The 15,356-nt window shown below is 36.6% G+C and overlaps 1 protein-coding gene across 1 annotated transcript in view; it reads right to left on the bottom strand.

Moving 5' to 3' along the window:
- Window positions 1–15,356, bottom strand: part of LOC146001338 (hydrocephalus-inducing protein homolog) — a 230,199-nt gene that overhangs the window by 71,963 nt on the left and 142,880 nt on the right. The window contains exons 50-53 of the mRNA XM_083138652.1: window positions 12,838–12,949; window positions 12,383–12,525; window positions 1,938–2,094; window positions 61–137 (exon numbers count right to left, since the gene is read on the bottom strand). Coding sequence (XP_082994778.1) covers window positions 61–137; window positions 1,938–2,094; window positions 12,383–12,525; window positions 12,838–12,949 — 489 coding nt within the window. The remainder of the gene's footprint in view (window positions 1–60; window positions 138–1,937; window positions 2,095–12,382; window positions 12,526–12,837; window positions 12,950–15,356) is intronic.

Raw genomic sequence — 15,356 nt, 5'->3', positions numbered from 1 at the left:
CCTAGGCCACCTCGGCCATGAAAGGTACCGTATAACTCTCATATACTAAATAAAAATTACTTTTTGTGGTCTCTCTTAAATGCACCGGATTCCCTTGACTCTCGTTTTTCAGTATCAGCCTTCGGTTTCTTTTCAACCTGCTAAAGAAACCAAATACAAGTATATTTAATTTAAAAGTTATAAAAACAAAATAAATTTGGTATAGCTAAAAGTATGGCACTGTTAAAACATTCTTATATATCTATAATGAAAACTATAGCTGAATTAATGGCAATAGAGATATCAATGGATATCACTGATACTGGCTGATATGTCTTTCTGTCAATAGTGTGCAACTTGCTTGTTGCTATCTTTATTAGGGTTGAATCAATACTGATGCTCATTTGAGGCATTCTGGAAAGTAAAGATACATTGCATGTAGGCCAAAGGGAAACTTTATTATGCATATGTGACTACACTGGCTTTGACCTCAATCCTTGCAGTTTCTCCTTGTGTTCATTTGGCAGTGCTACACTGAGCTGTCTAAGTAACATGTGTTTGAAATGACAGCTGTGATCCAGAATTCCACCAAATGTAAGTTGCATTCCATCACGGTACCATCACGTACAATTACTCAATGCAAAAGGTGAGTATCCAGTGGAAATGTACAAAACAAATTGTTGCTGTTTATGGGATCATTATGAATCGACAATATGTGACGAACTTTCGGCAGGCAGAATTGATGATCATGATGAAGAAAGGGGCAGTCAGCCATCCTTGATCTCTGATGACCATCTTCACAAAATTGAACAAGAAAATTCCCTCAAATGACATTGACAATAAGAAAATTGCAGATCTCATTCCTAAAAGTGTCTAAGGCCATGAGGCAATGACTGTGAATTTGGGTACGGAAAATTGTATGTAAGCTATATGATCAAACTGTTAACAGAAAAACACAAAATGAAATAGATAGGTTTCACGCTCAACTTTCTCACATGCTATGCAGAGAAAGGAGATCGGATTCAATTACCACTGGCGATGAAATGTGGGTTTAGTACCACACACCTGAAGCCAACCAACAGTCACTCCAATGACATCACATGCATTCTCCCAAAACAAAAAAATTCAAAACTTCCTATTTCATCCAAACAATAATGCCAGCAGTTTCCTGACTTCAGTTGACTTCATGACTGGAACAACAATTAAAGCTACTGCATATTGTCATTCTGGCTTATCGTGCCATTTAAAACAAAAGAAATGGTATGTTGACATGTTGCTTTATGACAACACATGGGCTCACACAGTGAATGTCACCATGCAATTCAAGTGGGATATTTTTAATCATTCTTCATCAACCTTGGAAATAAAAGCAAAATGCAAGTACAATGGAACCTCTACATGTTACTAAATTATGGACATAATTTACTTGTACTACTATAATAAAAATAAGAATTCTTTCCTGGATTTTAGGTTTAAGGTTTTCATTAACAGGTCACTGAAAAATGTGCAATCCAGGTTCCACTATACATGATGTTTCAAACGCATTTTTAAATATGTACTTTTTTAACTAGTGTAAAAATCTTCACAACCACCTGGTTACATACATTTAAAATCTATAACATTACGCTATGGATAGAATGTCCACATTCTTGGTCAGAATAAACTAGAGCAGGGAATAAGTAAATCAAGAATGTAGCACATGGCACGTCTCAGTATGCATTTTCCATCTATTCATTGTAATTTTTAGTACGACACAGATTTGCTATATGGCAATAACTCCAAGATTTTCACAATTGTTTCAATGTAATATAAAGTCATATCAAAATGAGAACTACATTTACTGTTATGTAACCACAGACGACTCAATGCTGTGGATTATAATATATTCACTAAAATAAGGAACAATTAGTGGAAATAAACAAAATTAAATTAAACATAATGTAGTGAATCAAACTTACAGGAACCTTCTTCTTAACATCAGTCGCCTTTACAATTTTGCCTAATGAAAAGCTGAAGTCAAACAAACCACAATTTTCGATAATCAAGTTGTCAGTCTTTTTTGAGTTTACAACCATAGGTCCAAAGTTAATATCATCTAGAGGGATGATATTATACCTGCAAGAAAAATTTATGAAGTATATTTTGTTTTCGACCAAAAGCTCACATTTGAGGAACATATTTTATTCACCACAAAAAAGGCCATGCGTCTCTTAGGTTTACTCTACCATTTCACTGAAATTAGTGACATCTCAGCCCTCACCTTGTACTTCAAATCATTCATTTCCCCAATAATAGAATAATGCTCTCCCGTCTGGTCCATGGCATGTCCCACTCATCTCTCTAGAATCGATTCAGTCTTTCACTTCTTCCTAGCTATAGTCCGTCACAGGGTTCCCTCATTACGCAATTTTTCATCTCTGCATCTCCTGTCTTTTCTAAACTTGCAAACTGCTTATCAGCGACGTTTGCAGAATGATTTCAGTTATTTATACAAAATTGTGAATGGCAAAATCCGCTGCAACACACTTCTTGAGGAATTCCACTTTCGAGTACCTATGCGCACAACACGCAACACAAGATTATTTTATACAAAAAAACCTAGACTAGAAATTAAAAAAAGATCTCTCTTTTACAGACTTGCAGCACAATATAATGATCTCCCCTCAAATATTGATATATTTTCCTCCGAGCTTGCCTTTCGGTCTTCCATCAGAAGAAATGCCTGTAATTAATATCACATAGTGCCATCTTTTACTTATTTTTTTGTTCATTTGCTATTCACTTGTTTTGTTACTCTTAATTATTATTTTATTTTTTTATTTTTATGCTTATTATAATTATTGCTTTCTCATTGTTGACAATTTCAGTGTAAAATGGCCACCTGTACTGTATCTGAAATTTTCTCAATAAATAAATAAATAAATGTAAGATCTTGTACACCATGCTGTCATGTTGGAGAGTGTATTGCTTATTGTCAAAGCAAGAATAAATTCTCTCTCTTGGCTTCTTACTTATTGTGTGCACTTAGGGTGACCAGATGCATACATTAAAAAAAGAGGACAGAGCATGGTGGAAAAGAAGGACAAATCACAAAAAAAGACGACACCACAAAAAATTCAAAGATATTTGTCATTAATCTTAATTTAATCACTATAAAAATCTTACCTACAGTTTACTTACACATACTTATCAGATGATCTGATTTTTTCCAACAACTTAGGAGTTTTTAAGAGATAATCGTAGAAGTAAATACAAGAATATTCTTTGAAATTGTATTGAATCATGATAAGCCCCTTTACAGAATCTACACTCAACCCGTTCCTTTCATCTGTCCATTGTGTTGATATTAGTGAGAAAATTCTCTTCACATTTGAGTTATGTCCAGGTCTCGAAAATAAATATTCTGCTATCTTGAGAAGTTCAGAATGACAGTCAGAAGACTTGATTGATTGGAAATATGTGGTCCATTCCTCATTACAGCTTATATTTTGTAATTCAGGATTACCACTAACAAACTGCTTCAAGTTACAAAATTGGTCAAAACATTTAACATCATCAACGTGAATGCCTTTGGACCCTAAGTATTTCATACATTCTTCAACATCACTGTACTGCAGATTTGTTAAATTCATCCACTTAAAACACTTAAACTCATCAAAACTTTGTGACCACTTTTGTATGTATTCAACACAAGACTCATACAGCAACATAGCATCCTTCATGAATTGTTCTACCTCTTTAACAAACCCATCTTTTTCAGCACTTTCAATAATTTCTCTTACCTTTAAACAAAGAAAGCTACCTTCTAATCTATTCGTCAACATCTGACAAACATAACTAAGAATGTCTATAATCTCAAGCACAGAATTTTGCTCTTTTTCCAATTCATGGATTTTAGAATGGAATCTGCCCATAATTGAATGTAAATGCAACAAATAAGCTTTACTTAATCAGTTTTCAAAGAACTGAATTAAAATTTTAGGTGGCTTATGTTGTGACAAGAAATACGATTTTAATGCCGTGAACATTTCTAGCACTCTTTCAATAGCAGGGAAAAGTGACAGCCACCTTGTTTTGGAATGGGACAGCAATTGCTTGTAATTAATATCAAGAAACTTGCAGAAAGACTTTAGCTCCTCTGTTCTAACAGTATAAATTGAAAAATAATTGAACATTTTCAAGATTATACACTCTATGTCTATTGATAAATTATCAGCTCCATGCTGTACAGCATTGTGCAAAATATGAGCTGGACAACCCACACCTAATAGATTCTCATTTAGTGATTTCTTTAGGTTGCTGTAAATATTCTTCCCTTCTCTTCAATTGACACCTCCAAAATTAGTATTTGTATTGTCCCCTGCAAAAGCTACACACTTATCTGACAAACCTAGATTTTCTAATGTTTCCTTAACATAATTTGTTATGGTTTCAGCTTTCTCATTTGGAGTTGTCTTTAGTTCAATTACTTTTGTTTTGATGCCACCCACTTTGTAATCGTAGTACTGTATTAGAATAGGAAACATTTTCATACACCCATGGTTACTTCCATCAGTTGATACTCCAAAACAAGAAATTCCCTTCAAACACTGAATAGTTACATCTAAGGAATGTGGAGCAATAACATTATTTATAATACACTGAGTTTTTGTTCTTGCTGTTGATACTTTCTTTGCAATATCTGAATCACTGTATATAAAACTTGATTTAATTTTGGTGTACAATCCATAGATCTGTAGTTAAAATGGTGCATAACGGTATGATATGCTAGACCTCCCTCGGCTGCAAGTACACGATGAGCTAGCGCTGAAGTAGACTCTTGTTGAAGAAACATCTTTTCCAGTGGAATTGATGAACTGGAACACTGAAGGCTTTTCTTGTGTTTATGGGATGCAATATGATGTTCCAAATCTTGACTACCTGTAACAAAATATTTTAATATTAGAGCTTGGAAGTTGATGACCTAAAAAATGTAAAATAATGAAAGCTTGATTTTTCACAAATTACAAGACTAGTTGAATAATTTGATAAAATCAGTTTCATGATTTAAACTATGAAAGCAAAGGGAAAAAAAGCAGTTACATGCTAATGTAATTTTCTATATTTTTACTTCAAGGTTACATTAAATACTCCGCAAGTCATTCACCTCCATTCAGAATGGGCCTTGCATGACAGTAGTCAGTCAGAACCTGAAAATACAGTTTTGCTTCGTGTGCATCAGATTATATATATTTTATATTGTGACCATTTCAAAATCACACATTAAAGCGATACTTTTGGTCAACAAGGGAAACTCAAAGTAGGCTTCACCCAAAGTATTTTAAGTTTGCTGGAAGAAAAGTAAATTTACCACAATTAATTCCACAAAATCCATTGCCAAAGATTTCAGTTAAAAATCACAGATTGGTGGTGAAGTTAGCTTTTGAGCAATTTTCGCCAAATTTTAACTGCACATGATCCGACCTAACCGGTTACATGGTTGCACACTTTCTTTAGGTGTTAGCATATATTAAGCTTACACCAGTGCGTAGGTGCCGACTCCATGGGGCTTAGGGGGGCTCGAGCCCCCCCAATGTTAATGATGTGGGGGCAGAGCCCCCCCAAATAATTTTGCTTAAGAGGATCTAATGTATTATTTTTCTTCTGTAAAGTTTACTCTGAATTGTGCCACATGAACTTAACTTTAAATACACATTTGAAATGTTCTAGACCATCAACTTTGGGGGGGGGGGGGGGCTGAGACTGCTAAACCATCAACTTTGGAAGGGGCTATGACCGGAGACAGCAAAACACATGACTTATAACTATATACTAAGTATATCATTATTATTTACTATTATACATATATTAATCAGAGACATAATGAATTTAGCCAACGACTTGTTAAAGACTGTTTGGGAATCCCATAAAAGAATGCAAATATTTAGGAATATTATTGATGTGAATGAGAAAGCTGGCCATACTGGACTGCGACCACTTTGCCCTCGTCGGTGGACGTTGAGAGCCTCCAGTATGCAACAGATCTTAATGAACTATGAAAACCTTCTCAATTTTCTTGAGAAATTTTCTGAAGAAGACTCTACTGACGCAACATTAAAATGTGCTGGATATCTGGAGACAATGCTTCACTTCAAGACATTTTTCTTTCTCTCCCTCTACTTCCATGTGATGGGTCCAATAGAAGAGGTAAACTGTAAGATTCAGTTTCCACGCATTGGTGCTACAGAAGTGGAATCAAAACTAAAATACTTGACTGACATCTTTCAAGAAAAGTGAATGTGTTTTGAGCAGTTCTGGCTGAAATGCACAGAGGGCAAACCGAGCCTCATTGAGCCAGAATTGCCCCGGCAACGTCACGTCCCTAAGAGACTTGAAAATCCTGATGCTGCCAAAAATCACAAGTTCTACACTCCAAAATAGTATTATAAATCAATATACACTGACGTCTGTGACACAGCAAAATCATGTGTTAAACAAGGACATGAATCTACAGGACTACAAAAAGTAACAGCCGTAGAGAAAGAATGCATCTTAGCTGTGAACAGTTGCACAACAAACTTTCAGCAAACGCGAGAATTCTTTCGCAAAGATTTGGATGCCGATAGGCTCTCCTTACATATGTCCATGCTTGGTGATATCTCCAAACAGAAGAAAGTGGTTCTAACTACCATTCGTGACATAAGGAAGTTTCTTTTGGAAGACAGCACCCTCCAGGAGTCAAATTCATGATGGTCCTCCGCACTGTGCCAGTGACAACAGCCACAGTCGAAAGGTCATTCAGTGCTATTAGCCGACTAAAGACGTATTTGAGATCTACAATGAGGCAGAAGAGACTATGCAGCTTAGCGGTAGTCCAAATACATCAAACTTGTGCTTGATAATTTGGACCCGAGACCGCTCGTTAATGAGTTCATAAAAAATAACCCAGTGCGTAGAGCAACTTTTGCTTTATTTTTAAATTTTGTTCATATGTTTTTTGTTGTGTATGTCACTTTATATCTTAGTGTACATGCTATTTTTTTATTATTCCAAAATTCAATTTAAAAAGTAAAATATTGTAGCAAGAACAAAAAAGTAAAACTATTTTCCAGCGATTTGTGTTAGCATTTATGTAAATAATTAAATAAAACTGTTAAATATTGTAAATATTCGTTATTTTATGGGTTATTTGCAACCCATCACATGTCTGTTGCAGACATTAAAACACACCCATGCCATCGCCGGGACTCGAACCCGAGACCTCTGGATCAAAGCAGGTTGAGTTGACCACCCAACATGCTCGGCCACCGAGGCCGGCAAAAAACTGTTAGGTTGGTCTCTTAATGTAAATACATACTTTTCAATAAAAATGTTAATTGTTATCTAAAAAACAAATGAGCAGACACAATAGACATAAAGAGAGTTTGAAACATTTTCTAAACGTTTTTCATGTTAAATTTCATTTGCATGAGGAATATAATAGCTGCTTAAAAACTGCTATACGAAGACGTAATTTTTATTTTTAAAAAAGAGAGGGAGTGAGTCATTCATTCATTTATTTCAGTGATCAGAGCCCCTCCAATAATTTTGACAAGTTGGCGCCCCTGCACCAGTGTGCATTTATTTTCATGTGGGTGTTTTTTCTGCACATCATAGAGTTGGGAAAATTCAGCAAGGGGTTCTGATATGGACTACTGCTACTGATATTTCACATGATGTAGGTGTGAAGGAGTATTACATACATAAATGCTTTCATTGTTATGTTAGGCAGGTCAGGTTTAGGCTTGTTAGTATTAAAATTACTTCCTTAATACTTCAAACCCTATCGTGTTATTTCTGGTCTTTAGCACTTTATGCTGTTCTCACCACCTGGTGAAAATAGCCCCATATGCTATTCTCATTGCCTGGTGAAAGCAATCATAGTATGATTTAACAATATGTGGAGTTCATTCGATTACTTTCAAATTCGTAATACTCACTAACTTTGGCCTCCTAATGATGAATCTCAAGTTGAAATTTGGCGCTGGCGTATAGAAATTGCGAAATTATGTGCACTTTTTAACGGTATGATTGTCGATACACTATTATGGTAGCCATATTTGATGATGTGAACAATTGAAGATCAGTATTCGTTACGCTGTCTACAGCGTTGCGACATTGTTAATTTGTCACTTGGAGATCATTGATCGTGGAAGAATGGAGGAGGGAAGGAGTGAAAAGATCGTTAATGTGGTGCAATTATTTACAGTGACGATGAGGATATGGAGGGAGAAGAGGTTGTGGAATGCAGCTTCGAATAGAGGTAAGTTTGGCAACGGTGTGGTTCCTAGAGTGTTGTGCCGAATGTTATACCAGTTGCATGGAGCGTTCATTTGTATGTGAGAAAATGGCATGTTGCATAGTATCGATTGTATGTTTGTTGAACGAATCATTGACGGTAAGGATAGGTTACGTTATTTTCAATAACAGAAATATCTCCAATTTGTTTCAAATTCGGTATTCTTACTAATTTTGGTCTTGCAATCATGAATGTGCAGTTGCAATTTGGCGCTCATTTGGGGGCAGGTGACTCCGGCCAATTTGTAACATGCCCTTAAAAAGGGACTCTATAGTGAAAGCCGGGTAGCTGGAGCGTAGCCTAGTGGAAATGGAGGTGGGGCCGCGGTAGCGGGCGGTAGGCCAATTACCCCAAGGGCAGAGTGGGAAATTTGGACTCAAAAATTTTAAACGGCAATATCTTAACTTTAAACGGCTATACATTCGTAAATATTTCGTTCCACGCTCCAGATTATTGTTCAGGGGTGTATGTCTCGTTTTTTAGGTATTTCAAACAGAAAATTTTCCGATAAATAATGAGCAATTGTGCCGATTGCAGACCACTTAATTTCAGATATTTTGCAATTTGTACGCGTGAGCGCCAAATTTTAACTGCAGATTCATGATTAGGAGGGCAAAATTAGTGAGTATGTCGAATTTGAAACAAATTGGAGAAACTTCCGGTATTGTAAAATCGCTTCGCAATCACGGCCTAAAAATAATAGTGCCCTTTTGCATTGATCGTATTTATGATTAATGGCATACTTGCTAATAAGATCACCATGTTTGGTAATTTATGTAAGGTATGCTAGCAAATGCATTTAAAATTCATGAAACAACTGGGAGAAAAAAATGATACAAAAAGTGCAACAAAAACAGGAATAATATTGCAAAAATGCAGTGGCGATGCTACATAAAGGGCAACTAGGGCACTGCCCCACAACAATTTTATCATAAAAAGTTCATCTGAAGAGACGATCGGTATATACGCGCAATATTTTTTTGTTTTTTCCCTCAACCCCTACGTTGCTGCAACCAGACTTACAGGGTATGCACCCTGTGCGAGGTTAATATATTTCTGCATCCTGTTGGAGAGAGTCCAATCTCGGCTCTGCCCAGAGACGTGACGTCACTGACTGATCCAAACATTTACAGTATAGGCAAGGGACGGTCCCCTCACAATGGAAAAGCGCAAAATTCGTAACCGTCTCCGGGCAGTGAACGAGGTGCCCTGCCCATTCATGTTTCCCTCGTTCACCGTTCAGTGTTTCCAACGCTTGGCAGGCAGTTCATTCGTTCTTCCAGCCTGCAGCAATAAGATAGAAAAAAAATCTCTCGAATACTTTTCTTCGCACTTGTTCTGGCGACCTGAAAAGTTGACAACACTTTCTATTGCACAAACTAGTCCCTCGTATTTTCAAAAAGATCCTTCTTTCTTCCCATAGTAATACGGATTTGGATTTGAGTTAGTGTGTAAGTTTGCGTTGCGTTCCGTCTGTGCGTATTGGTCCCTTATGAAATAATTAGTTTTTCGCGAGTTTATAGTTACTGTACGTGTTTATTTATTTATTTGTGTCATTGTGTCTGTGTTCCAGCAACTTGACATGCAGAATATCTTCGTAAGTATAAACGAAATTTTTGGGGGTACACGGCCAATGTAAAGTGTTGTAACTGAACTTAACGCTGCATCATCTTCCTACTTAGTCATTGATATTAGTGGATACTTGGTGAATATGACATTGAATCATGTAGAAACTTTAATATCTACGCCTTTCAATTCATTGAAAATGGAAGAGAAACTTCAGTGTAACATTTTCCTAATCATTCCAGTATCTACCCAAAGTTTAGTTACTGCAAGCGTATAGGGTTCCGACGTCAGTATTCGAGGTTTTTTTTATTCATGTAATTTGTTCCATATGTTGCTGATTTTTCGTATTCCTACGTAGTGAGTATTTAATGCTCTTTGGAGAGATATCTTGATCAGAATGTTAATTTTATTCCAAATTGTTCGAACAATTTACTTACTCCATATCAAGGAACTCCCCTCAAAAACCTTAAAGAGGAATATAGAGGTTAACTGCCCCCCTCCCCCTCCCCACCCAAAATTAAAATGTGCCCTGCCTGTCTGAAAAGGCACGCGCCGCCCCTGCAAAAATGGACTAAAAACAAAAAAGGGCAGAAAATGCAAAATAAAAACAATGTTTTCTAGTTCTAACTGAAGTGAAACAGACTAGTATCATGTATAGCATTCTCTTCAAAGCCCAGAAGAAAGATGATTTGTCAATTCCCTAAATCTATTTATGATAGCTACTCAATGAAGTACTATGTAATGCATAGTGTTATGTTTAATAATAATTGCAATTTCGTTCCTTCACTATTTTTTTAGCATTAGTGACATTCGATCGATTTCGATGCTTTTTGCAATATGAAATGTGTATCAGGGTATGAAAACCACAAATAACAGATATAGGCTATTTGATCCTAAAGTACTTCCACAATTTATTCTTAAAACTTGGCTGTATGCACACACTATAGAAAAAAAAATGTGCAAATGATTCACCACACCTACCTTCCAAACCAAACAATCTACAATTATAAACACTACTAAATCTCAAACAATCTAAAATTGTAAACACTACTAAATCTAGCACTTGTAACGATAGTTTTTAATTTTGGTTTCGTTTTCAGTACCTCGTGTTTAATTTGCTTTATTTGATAATACATTTTAATGTAATGAATGGTTGCAATGTTGGAAACATGACTATTAGTTTCCACATGCAAACATGTGTTCTTACTACGTATTTATCTACTTGAATTATTACATGTACCTACCTTTGTTTGCTACTGAGATGTAAGTTCCAGCAGTGCAGATCTTACATTCAGCTTCATATTCGTTTCTTTCTTCCTTAAAAGCGGGATATTTTCTTCCGAGATCGTTAGTGAATTTACACTTTCGCTTCGGCATTTCATGAAAAGAAAATTCTCACCACACTTTTCTGTATCGCTCATATGACCCACGCGTATCACAGATAAAACTTGCAGCGAATGAAAAACTGCATTCATAAACAAGGTTAATGCACAGACTAAATGCACACACGCTATATGCGCACAGATCTGGGACGCATCCAGTATCTGAGTGTTCAGCGGGCAAAGCAACGAGTTGGAATCTGATGACTGATTTGTGTAAAGTGTTCGTGGTTCGGATCGCAGATGATGATCAGTGAGCATTGCTCAAATACTTAACATGCCACGTGAGGTGTTTTAGATGTAAAATAACAAGTGGCGATCGTTATGCGTGGAACAATTTCATGAGCAGTATATTCACTATGGTCAATGCTATACTCTTTCCAAAAAAGGAGGACATTATCCGATTTTTCAGAAATCCGCCCGGATGCCAGATAGACACCAAAAAAGGAGGGCATGTCCGGATAAAAGAGGACGTCTGGTCACCTTATGTACACTACTTACTTCTCAGTATTGCTATTTGTTCGTTTGCAAAGAAAATCATACAGAATCAAGGGGAGAAAGGAGGGTGTCGGATGCAAGCTGTTACTGGAAGAAACTCTTCAGCACCTGCAGATACCGGTGCAAAATAGATATGATTATATACATTAACAGTCGTGTAACATTTTATCTATTTTTCATTCTTTCTATCCCGGAAAATTGGAGCATAGTGCCATTGTGCAACTTCAGCTACTTTTGTGAACCTGAAGAAAAACCTCTCTGTAGGACAGAGCCCAACACTCCTTCCTTTCAAGTAGCCCTCTCACTGTCATGATTCTCCACCAACACTGACATTATTGGAGCTCCAATTAGAGACTGAACCTGGCACCATTCGACTCTGTGCAACCTCTACCATGGAAATTGAATTACAAATCACCTTGGTAGTCAAACATACTGGCTGCTTGCAATGACTTCAGTAGTTGAATATTGAAGACTGCAAATTCTCTCCCTCTTTTTCTTTGTATGCAAGTGCAGGGATGCACATTACATAATGATGGTTGCTTTAATTTGCTAATTGAGAAATACAAAGCACAACTACATTAGAAACCAGCATATGCAAGTTTGCATTAGAGAAAACAAGAGGTTCATATCAAGACTTCCTTACCGTGAATACACTGCTGTGGCTGACACATAAAATGGTATATGTGCTACTCTTTCTACACTGAGTGGGTCATGGGAGTCAGTCAAAAGGCACTTCACAATTGGCAATGATTTAATTCTCATTTCTTCTTGAGGAACAAATATTACCTGAAAAATATGAAGGAGCAAAGTGTTATTACTTTCTCTATAAAATTTACATTCTTGTCAAAATATGAAATTTTAAAAAGCAACATTTGCATCAATAAAATAATATTAAACAGAAAGTATAGTAATACTAGGTTTAAAAAATAAAGTACTTGTTTAGTAATAAGCACTTAAGATTTCTCTATCAACTCTCCCATTCAAAAGATTTGAGCTTGTTCATTGTCTCAGAATTAAGAGACAAGTATTGCTAAGACATAGCTGCTAATATTGTAATGTAAAGTATTGTAAAAATAATAAATTAAACTCTTATATTACCTGAACACTGCACGGCTTCTCACCATGAGGTGCTGTGCCTGAGATGGGAGCTACAGCAAATGATTTCTGGATCAGCTCTGCATCCACATCCTGTAAATCTTGAAATACAAATCTAAGGGAAAATAAAGAACAGTACAATTTAGCACAATTAAGCTGTGTTTAAATATTCTACTTTCTAAAGATATTTACATATTTATCTGTTACTTTCATGATCGTTCACTCACCCTCACTTTTTCTCTCTCTCTCTCTCATACAGATACATGTGTGTGTCTGCATACATTCACACTATCAATGTTCAGCAAGTTTCTTTTCAGAAGTAATTGAGGTGTAGCTACAGATACTTGGTTCAAAACCTTACTGGGTTACAGTTAATCTACTCATTTTAAAAACTAACCCAGTTACATTTTCTGATACTTAACTGTAAGCTACTTTCTGCTTCAAATGTTATTGCAAAGAAATTGCATACATACAGTAATCATTAACTGTAATAAAATAATAAAATAATACATGAAGACTCGCATGTGCTTTATTTATGCTTCTGGTACATAATATAAGTCTTCATATATTTATAATACTACAAGAACAAATAAGGACTGAGCCTTGCTTGAATGATTTTTGTTGAATTTTGCTTGAATTCATTTTGTTTTACTCAATTACAATGTTCAAATGAATGCAGCAATCCACCCAAAACATGGAAGTCTTTGCACAATTAGAAATGACGAATTGCAATAAAGCATGGATGTTCTAAGTTTAGCAGGCAAAGAAACCTAGCTTCCTTGCCTTAGGCGATTTCATTAAAATCCTTTCACCTTAGCACCAGAGAACACATCGCTAGAAAGAGAATTGCGGAATTTAGCTCTTCCCTCTTGTTACAAAATTTACAAGTTAACAATTTAAGTGTCATAAAGTAACTGTTGATAACGTTACTTCTATTGCAAAAAGTAACAGTAGCTACTTAGTTAAAATTCCTCCAAAAAGTAACTATTACTTGTAACTGTGTTACCTTAAAATACTGCACACTACCATAAATATGACAAAGAGTAGCACATAAAAATGTACAGACATACTTTTGAAAATTTGGAAATTTTAAAACACACCTGCATTCTTCATCACGGAAGGGAAGGAGAGGGGATTAATGCAAATAGGTTAACACAAAATAAAAGTAAATAATACCTGATTTTACGTTTATAGCTTTATAAAAAAGAGAAGCCCAGTAACATACGAGGGGCATGTAAAAAAAAAAGGGCCGATTGGTTATTACAGAGAATAAAATCAAGTGAGAAAATTTTTATTTTGATGCTATACAAGTGCATACCCTGGCTATTTTTCTACATAGTCACCCTGACGCTCCAAGTATTTTTGGTACCGTGGAACAAGTTTACGTAGACCCTCTGCGTAGAAATCTGCCAACTGGGATCTCAGCCAGTCGAGAACTGATGTCTTGAGAACTTCGCTATCATCGAAACGTTGCGAAGCAAGCCACTTTTTGAGGTGAAGGAACAGAAAGTAAACACTTGGGGCAAGATCAGGACTGTATGGTGGATGATGAAATGTTCCCATTGGAATTTTTTAATTGTCGCAACAGTACGGTTAGCTGTGTGTGGGCAGGCGTTGTCATGAATAAGCACAATTCCAGACCGTAACATTCCTCTTTGATGGTTTTGGATGGCACGTCACAGATTAGACAGTGTTTGGCAATATACATCTGCTGTGATGGTTCGTCCTGGTTCCAGGAATTCCACGAGGATTACACCTTTTTGGCCCCAAAACTGGGTTGCCATGATTTTGCAATGTGATGGTGTTTGCTTGAATTTCTTCGGTTTCGGTAAACCAGAGTGACACCATTGCATGGATTGCTGCTTCGACTCACCAGTGACGTACGATATCCAGGTTTCGTCTCCAGTCACTATGTGAGAAAACAAGTCATCCCCATCCTTTTCCCAGTGGGCCAAAAAATCACGTGCTTATTTCATTCTTTCATCTTTGTGAGTGTTTATCAACATTTTTGGCACCCACCTCACACACAATTTGCGATAACCCAGACTGTCCGTTACAATTCGGTGCAATGTTTTATCAGACACTTCAGGAAACTCCTTACCTAGATTGCCCGACCCTGTGGCCAAGTGGTTAGCACATCGCGCTGCGACGCCAAGGGTCCTGAGTTCGAATCCCGGTTGGGCTTGGTTGTTTGTGAATGTCCATTCATCAATTTCATCATGTCATCACTCATCCCCATCTTCGCAAATTAGCCAAGAGGAACAAAACGCGAAGTAAAATAAACTAAATAAAAAAAAATCCTTACCTAGATCAGTAATGGTGAAACGGCGATTGGATCCCAATTTCTCATCAACACGTTGCACAAGGTCATCCGTCTGAACACTAGGCCTGCCGCTCGTCATCATGAACATTTGAACGTTCTTCCCGAAAAGCACGGCACAATTGTCTTACCTTTCAATACTGTTGGTCCGTAAAAGTCACACAATTCCCAATGAATGGCAGCAGCACTCAGTCCCTTTGCG

This window comes from Lepisma saccharinum, chromosome 17 (genome assembly GCF_977018435.1).
Source record: "Lepisma saccharinum chromosome 17, izLepSacc3.1, whole genome shotgun sequence".
Taxonomy (NCBI): Eukaryota; Metazoa; Arthropoda; class Insecta; order Zygentoma; family Lepismatidae; genus Lepisma; species Lepisma saccharinum.
This window is presented reverse-complemented; position numbering and strand designations above follow the sequence as displayed.